General features: G+C 48.4%; 1 protein-coding gene across 1 annotated transcript; it reads left to right on the top strand.

The window, feature by feature from the left end:
* Positions 1–6709: 6709 nt before the first annotated feature.
* LOC8043529 lies at positions 6710–7623 on the top strand. Its single transcript, XM_029976784.2, has one exon. The coding sequence runs from the start codon at positions 7047–7049 to the stop codon at positions 7512–7514; it is 468 nt and encodes a 155-aa protein (XP_029832644.2). The 5' UTR covers positions 6710–7046; the 3' UTR covers positions 7515–7623.
* Positions 7624–8435: the final 812 nt, after the last annotated feature.

Below are 8435 nucleotides of genomic sequence, written 5' to 3'. Positions count from 1 at the left end.
AAAGTTAATGTCTGCCTGAAACCTAAAAATCAAAACTAAATTCCGAAAATCGGAAACTGCATGCGCAACAACGCGGTGCCTGGAATTCTGTTTTAAGCTTCTGTTAACCTTTGGAAACAGGATAAAACAGTCAGTAGGATATCGAGGTTTCTTTCTTCCACGGACAGGCACGTTTTCCAGCCGTTCGTGCTGGTGTTTCCACACGTTGCCTTTGTGTGATTGTGCCCTTCTACCGCGAGTCACCCATGAGCTTCAGAGCTGCAGACTCACCGTTGTTACTCGTGACCTATATAAGAACTAGTCTTCTGTAAGGTAGCGAATTGGGCAAGTTGGTTCAAGGGATACTGAACCAAAGAATTTAGTGCCCATAATAAGTGGCGCACGTTCTTTCCACGAGCCAACAGCCGCCGGTGTGCGTGAGCACACGCAATGAAAATGTCAGACCTAGAGGACAGTGAAATGCATGGGCTTCGGCCAAAGGACAATAAAGACAGGCTTTTCATCTCTACAAGTGAAAGCTACATGCTTGTTAGACCAATTAATCGCTTACCTTTTACACCAGACACCACTATGTAGATGAAAAACTTGTCTTTACTCTCCTTTGGCCCGAAGCCCACACATTTCACTGTCATCTTAACCGCGAATGGAGGTCTTTGACGTCATTTTTGTTGCGTGTGCTCGCGCACACCGGTGGCTGCTGGCTCGTGGAAAGAACGTGCGCCACTTATTATGAACACTAAATTCCTTGGTTCAGTATTCCTTTAACGTAATACATGATGAAAACCGCTCAAACGACGACGACGGAGTGAAGACAACAAATACGACAGGACGAAGCTGCTCTCGCTACTAAAGTTTTTTCAGTGAAATTAACAGAAAGAAAACAGCGTAGCCGCCACTGATTACATAAACAAACATATTTATCCATCAGGCACTACACAACCTTTGGAGCTGAAGCGGTTCACACACCGCTATTCCTGTTAGCTCGCAAAGAACAAACCTCTTTATCTGACAGAGCTACCGACGGCGCACTGTCAGCTGTCAATAAATTGTTGTCTTTTTTTTTTTTTACCGGTGTACGATGTTCTGATTTTATACTTGCGGCTTCATTAATATACAGAATGGGTGATTACTAATTTCTGAGGAATTAGTAAATAGGCCCAATGAACTTCAAGAATATTACAAAAAAGAGGACATATTTTTTTAATGAAGTCACGAATTCGAATTGTGTTAAATTGCCACGTGTGACGCAGCATTTGCTAAGCTGAGGAAACATTTAGAAAAATCTGTGAACTTTTCTCCCCATCTGCTCAAAGGCCGGTGAGCTTTTCTCCGGTGAGCTTTACACCGGTGAGCTTTACTCCAGCGAGCTTTTCTCCGGTGAGCTTTTCTCCGCCACCCGCTTCACAGTGTACGTTGTTCCGCCTTTATGGTCCCGTCATTCTATACTTCGTTTCAGCTTCGGTCCGAGCGCGGCCGATGTTATGAGCCGAAGGGCCAATCAAACAGCAAAAGAGGCTTAATGTCATGGCGTGCACTCTGCAGTTGATAGGACCAGTCGGTATTCGCCGTCTCTCTTTGCGTGCTCCTCCGCCGGCTAGTCCAATCAAGCACAGAGAGCACGCCATGACGTTGCGCTTTTTGCGCTGTTTGATTGGCCCTTCTGCTCATAAGATTGGCCGCGCTCGGACATAAGGTGAAACTGATATTAACAGTCGGCCCGTGAGAATTGAAAGAAGCCTATACTCAAAATGGCACATGTTAGATTCAATGCGCTCTAAACATGTGTATGGGGGAGAGAGAGAATAAACGTGGCGCATGCGAGTCCTCGGTGGGGACACGTTTTATCTGAATTGCATATCACATCATCCGAAAAAAAGGAAAACCATCTACACACAAATTCAGCCTATATCTTCCGCATTCGTTTTTCCTTGCGCATGATGCTTACTACAAATCCGTCTGAATGTGCTATTAAAAATCGTAATCATTTTTTTTTTTTTTTTACGCAACTGCAAAATTTTGGCTTACTAAAACGCAACGCCCATGAAGGTCGTGCGCTCTTTGGAATATACGTTGTGCTGAGAGAGGCTTGTCGAGGCGAGAATGAAGTTTAATGTTTCTTTTCGCTACAGCTTTTTAGTAACGTTCAGCAAAACTCGGAAGCTACGACCCCCGCGAATCGACGAGAGCCAACGTGGCGAGGCTTCTCAAAACGCGCTGTCGAAAGGTACTCCATGTAAAGCGCTGTTATACGTACCTCATCCTTCACACGTTGGTATGACGTCATACAATGTTCACGTTAATTAATACTGTTTCAGCGTGATTAGTAATGAATATTTCAGTTATTGCTCGCAATATCGGACGTTGCTCGAACTTATGATATCATAATAACGTCGTGCTTGCGTGACGTGAGTGGAAGGATCACGTTTTGCGTCATGAATGTTTTTGTCGGTCGATTCGTCATCACGCTTTGAAAGTTCGATTAGGCGTTAACGTCACGGTGGCAGGAAAGTATGAGTATCGTGTGTGCGTCGTGTATGTTAATGAGCTGATGCAGGCGCATTGCGTGGTTGCCGTCAAAACAAACGGCGCCAGCGGAAGTTCGGAGAACGTAACGTTTTTATTCTGTTTCGAGGTGAATTCATAACGGTTACTTACGGCCTTTCTCGTACGTGTTCCGCGCTTTGGTTAGCATCGCATTCAAAGGGACAGCTTTCAGAGCTTACCGCTATCTAATTCAAGAGCTAAAAGCGTTTTTGAAAATGTTCAATATGAAAATGGCGGCCGAGAAAACCCGCGAATGTAAGGGGATGAATGACGTGGGCTACTGGCAACGGCCTAGACGACGCAGAAATGTTCCTCAGGACAGTCAATGGACGTACATGCGAGACATCAATGATATACCTCGGGAACATCCCAGACTCGACCAACATAGAGGTCGCAGGTCAGAACCCGCATTCCCAGATGTGCGTGTCGAGTGACACCGTCGATAAAGGCGTGGTTATGATTGGATTGCGTCCTGACTGACGTTGCACGTCTCGCTCGGGAGTACTACTCTCCGGGATTCCTTTTATGCCTGGTGTGATGTAACTGCCGACAACCGGTTGGCGCACCAAACTTTGAGCGCTGCGACATGGCCTCCGCGATTTTTGGTGCGGAATGCTCTCTTCTGGCCCTTCGAAACGCTCGCTTGTCCACCAGAAGGAGTGTGGCACAGTTTCTCCAGAGGATCGCAAGACGGCGCTGATACAGAGTCGGCATTAGGGTGCCTCAATATGCGTCTTTCATAGGGTGAAGACACCCATTGTTGTATTGAAAGCTGCCTGCGCGTGCCGAATGGGCCTTAATTAAAATGGCGCCAAAGCACCGGGCAGGGCTAAGCGCTCCGAACGAGATCGAAGCGCGTGCAGTCTGGGCATAGAAATGGCCGAAATGCCGCCACCCTAAGACAGACGTGGCGAAAGTGTATGAAGGCACCCTAGTCGGCATCAGCAGTCAGCACCTCAAACGTTAAATGTTTGCACGCAAATGAGCTCGCATCTTCGTTAACGCTGCGAAGACTTGAGGCGCGCGGGAGTGTTGAGACGGACACGATTCCACCGCCGCTCATCTGGTGCGCCAGCTGACTCGACTGCTTTCTTTTGCCCAGCCTTTGCTAAGACGCGGCTTTAGCAAGCTGACCCTGATCATCAATAAGCAGCGGGGCAGAGATTGCCTCAGAAAATTCCACTGCGGCGAAAAGACCGAAGCCGTCAAAGTTCTGCCGAAAGCAGTCATGGCGAGACGGCGGCCGAGAAACACGTGAGTGAAACGCGAAAAACGACAGGTAAAGTTAAGCAAACAACGAAATCATAAAAGAAACGACACAATTTGAAGTCCCAAGCAAATGACGTGACCATAAGAACACCCCTTACCTCCTATTTAGTAACGCGATCTCCGAGGAAATAGTGGGTATGACGTTTCGCCTGCCCAGTCGCACAAAGAAAATGGTATTTTTGGGGTAAGAAGCTTCATTGAAACTCGTCATTGATTTGCCACTATTTTTCGACCAAAATGACCGCATGAAGACAATTAAGCGTGCAAGTAATAGCAGGCCTTTGCTTCACTCCACTCGTCGAAGGCGTTCGAATGCGAGAGTCAAACACCAGACGACTGCGTTCCGCGTTTAAAAGCGTTCGACGAGTGCAGTGGAGGCAAAGGCTGCTAGCTTTAGGCCTCTACCTAGGGTGCCTTAATAGACCGATATCACCAGCTAGTTTGAGTACTCCACCGCTGCCGACATGCATCGTGGGAGCTGTAGTCTTTCTGCACGCTCGACAACCCTGCTGGAGCTCTGCGCGAGCAGACCACGAGGCAGCATGAGCTATCTCGTGAACTGGCGCCTGCCTCCTACGAACTGCAGTTATGGCGGCGTCACGCTTGCGTGCAACGCTTAGTGAGATCGGTCTATTGCCGGGGGTTTAATCTCGCATATCATTTGCACGCGTTCTCGCGCAAACGAAAGCGCAGATGAAGCCTCGCGCTCGCACCAGTCTGCTTTGACAGCGTTGTACACTATAGACCTTTCTAATGTTTACAGAATCACAGTCCAGCTTGCGATCTTCACAGCCCAGCGCGTGCGTGTTCGTCGCTTCGGAAAGCGAGCAAAGCACGCGCCATACGCTCGAACACTCAAAATTGCACCGGCCCCACACTTTTTTAGAAAGGTTCTATAGACTCCATCTCACAAATGTCTCAAGTAAAGCAAAGGCATGGGCGCGTGAGCCTATAGCTCAACAGAATGCTTTTGACACTAATAATCCCCGGAGAAGGGGAACAAAGGGGACAACAGACAAACACTAATCTGTCATTCTTGTCCAGCTCGCTTGCACATTTGCATGAAGTGCATTATAATCACAAGCTTAAACTGCAGATCGTTTATCCTTGTTGGTGTTAGGCTGGTGGCAGCTAATAAAAAACATTTGCTCTACTGCCGTCTAACTCCGGGTTAGCTCTGTTGGCAGAGCGCTCCACTGGAAATAGAAAGGTCGCTGGTTCGATACCAGGACCAGGCGGATTTTTCCGGTCACGCACCAGTCACCTGGCTGTGTTTGGAGATTAGTGCTTATCCTTTGACCCCTTTGTTCCCATTCTCCAGAGATCATTCTTGTTCAGCTCACTTGCACCTTTCCATTAACTGCATTATAATCGAATGCATTTGTTCGTGCGAGACCAGGGTACGAGGCACTCTCCGAAGCGACGCGCTCGTGCTCATGCTTTTGCCTCCACTGCAGATATTTCTGAGATGGAGTATGAGTAGGAAACGGAGTATACACCATTCCTATATTTACAAGTCCTCAGCCCAGCGTGCGATATCCTCAGTCCAGCACGCGCGCGTTCGTCACTTCGGAAAGCGAGCAAGTCACACGCTATACCCAAGAACGCTGAAAATGGAACCGGTCAGGAGCCCTTTTTTGAAAAGGTCTATAAGTATGAAATAGAATATAGTCAAGCCAACGTTCCCAAATCTATCAGTTGACAAGCTCCATGGAAGAGCGTTGTTCGAAAAGGTTCTTCTCTGTTGCTTGCTCGCGAGGTACGGGCGGGATAGCGTTCGTATAAATGAGGGATAGTGTGTAGACCTCAAGGCAGCTTGCTTTGAGGTCTACCCACTGTCCTCCAATCGGAGCCAGTCAGGGCTCGGCGTCTTTCTGACGTCATCGCAACTCCTGCCCAAGGAGCTGACAACAGAGAAAGACACTTTTGGAACGAGCTTTTTCTGCTCGAAATTTATGTTTGATATAAAACAAAGAACAAAAGAAAAACTTCAGTGGAATCACTTTCCACCGCGAGCGATGTGCATCCAGCGTTCCCCCGGTTCCGCTGCTCCCTCCATATAGGGCGGGCTGATAGCGCAGCGAACGCTAACCTAGTGAACGTGCCACGAAGAACTGCCAGGCGTGCTAGGAACCTTGGGAACTGATTTGGTTGAGTCAAGCGAGCTCGGTAATGATGATTTCTGGCCTACTACCTAGCGCCACCGAGCGGCGGAAACAGCCTCGAGCCATTTCCTTGTCTATGTCAGCCTTTCCCGAAGAATAGAATAGCCAGAGGAGAGCTTTGAGCACCAAAAATCTCGGAGGCTATGGCTCCGAGCGCGTGCTTTTGTCACGCGAGCTGGGCGCATATCTCGTGAGATAAAAAGCCCGACCGAGCCAGAAGTTCCAAAACGCTGTCCGGGTATTTGCCTATCTCAGACAACATAACACCTGGTACCCGTCGTCTGCAATGTGGCCCGAGGCCGTCTGTCTCAGCTGCCTCCTGGCCTGGAGTGCGGTCTCTTCAGCGGCTGACGTGGAGTCAGTGAAAGCGGTGAACAACTGCCGCCCTGCCCTGCAGTCTTTGCAGATAGGCGACAGAGCGACGTGTCCGTTCAGCAGGATAATCCACGAGGACTTTAGTAGGATCCCGCCGAAGATACCGATGGTGAGGTGCAACTGCCCTGACAGTCTGTGCAGTGAACGGGGTGACTTTCGCTGTCAAGAGATCAAAGAGCAGATTATGGTCGCGTACTTTTCGAAAGGATCGTTCACGGTTCGGAAGCAGACTGTGGAGTTCACGATCTCGTGCGTCTGTGCTGCCAACCGAAGCGCCCCAGCCCCCGGAGGTGGCCAGAGACCCCACAACGAAAGCAAAAATGTTACCTCTATCGTTTGAATCGAAGCGACTGCCATTCCACACGACATATAAACGCAGAATTAAACTTGAATACCATTCGAGTCTGTGGTTCAGTTCCACACATTCCAGCGGCAATAAAATCCGCTTAATGACTTTTGTATCCGTTCATTTGTCTTTTTGTTCTTCAACCGGAAGCGCGCGCCGGTCGGAACCCACATCCCCCGATGTACGTGTTGAGCAACACCGTCCACAAAGGCTGGGATTCGATTGGATTCCGTCCTGACTGACGTTACACGTCTCGCTCGAGAGGAATCATTGAAGCGGTAATATAAACAGCGCTGTGCACCATTAGTCTCCGGGGTTCCCTCCATACCCAGTACACTTTGTCCACAATGTTGCCGGGGGCCGCGTTTCTCAGCTGCGTCCTGGCCTGGAGAGTGGTCTCATCAGCGGCTGGTATCAAGTCCTCATCAGCGGTGGACGGCTGCGCCCCTGCCCTGGAGTCCACGGAGATAGGTGACAGAGCGACGTGTACGTTCCAGAGGATGGTGGACAAGGATGCCACGAGAATGCCGCCGGAGATACCGACGGTGAAGTGTAACTGCTACGACACTGTCTGCAGCGAAACGGGTGACTTCCGCTGCCAAGAGGTCAAGGAGAAGATGGTTGTGTCGTACCTGGTGAAGGGGTCGTCCGTGGTTCGGAACCAGTCTGTGGAAGTGACCACCGCGTGCGTCTGTGCCGCCAACCGAAGCGTACAAGCTCCCGGAGGTGGGGACAGACCCGCGAGAATATACGAAAATGGTACCTCTATTGTTGGAAACGAAACGACGACCGTTGGAAACGAAACACTGTTCTAAAGGTATGGGGCCCCGAAGAATTTGGTCGAAAAGTCCAGTAAGCGAAACAAAGGGTCCCTGAAGTCAACATAGCAAAAATCCGTGTTCGGAGACAAAAAAAAAAAAAAAATTAACAACTCACCGGTCTCGGGTTTTTATGCGATTTTGTAAGTTCGTTAGCGCGGCCATGCCATAATCTCTCTACCCCCCCCCCTTTTTTTTCTCGTGTCTTATATGATATTAATAACCCATATATTATTGTAACGGCAGTATTTATTAGCGTTCATGAATTCTGCAGCGGTGCGATTGTAATGGGGATGTGCTTGAACAGGGGAAAAGAAAGAGTTAGATGTTGAGTTGCTTTGTCAAACTTCGATGTTACGAATTTGGTTTATCGCGCAGTTTGTTGTTTACTAAGGTATACGGGTATGTCGTGCATTCAATAGGTTTCAGAATAAACACATTTTGCTCATAACATTCGTATATTTTGACAATGAGCACCTAGTTTCGTGGTGCTGGATTCGTTGGTACAGTGCTCTTGGAATACCGTGAATTTGAATGAGTCATTATCAAAAAAGTTTCTTGCTGAAGCTTCAGAACCATAAGCGCGTATATTAGTAAGCTGGAACTTCTTTATAGTGTATGTGAGGGACATGTGGCGCTGCCTGTCGTTATTTATTGTCTTCTCTGCTACAAAGTTACTTTTTACGTTTTATAAAGGAAAATGTTTGAACCAGAAAAACCTAGGTAGTTGATCTGCTTGTGTCATTTCTTTTTGATATTCTCGCAGAGCTTCCTTCGGCCTGACGGTGGTTTCTATGCGTTCGCATTTAGCTCAGGCCGAGTGCCCCAACATCGTTCTGTACGACAAAGTTATCGTTGAAACTCATTGACGCAAATCCCGCGTATTGTTTCTCCACTTAGTGACTCGGTGTCACTTGT

Source organism: Ixodes scapularis, unplaced genomic scaffold (assembly GCF_016920785.2).
Source record: "Ixodes scapularis isolate PalLabHiFi unplaced genomic scaffold, ASM1692078v2 PGA_scaffold8__174_contigs__length_109621045, whole genome shotgun sequence".
In the NCBI taxonomy this organism is placed as follows: Eukaryota; Metazoa; Arthropoda; class Arachnida; order Ixodida; family Ixodidae; genus Ixodes; species Ixodes scapularis.
Note: the sequence above shows the minus strand (reverse complement) of the source record. Positions and strands in the feature narration are given on the sequence as shown.

Excerpts from the sequence above, each read along its gene's own strand:
- LOC8043529 (XM_029976784.2), top strand. The coding sequence starts at position 7,047 with ATGTTGCCGGGGGCCGCGTTTCTCAGCTGCGTCCTGGCCTGGAGAGTG.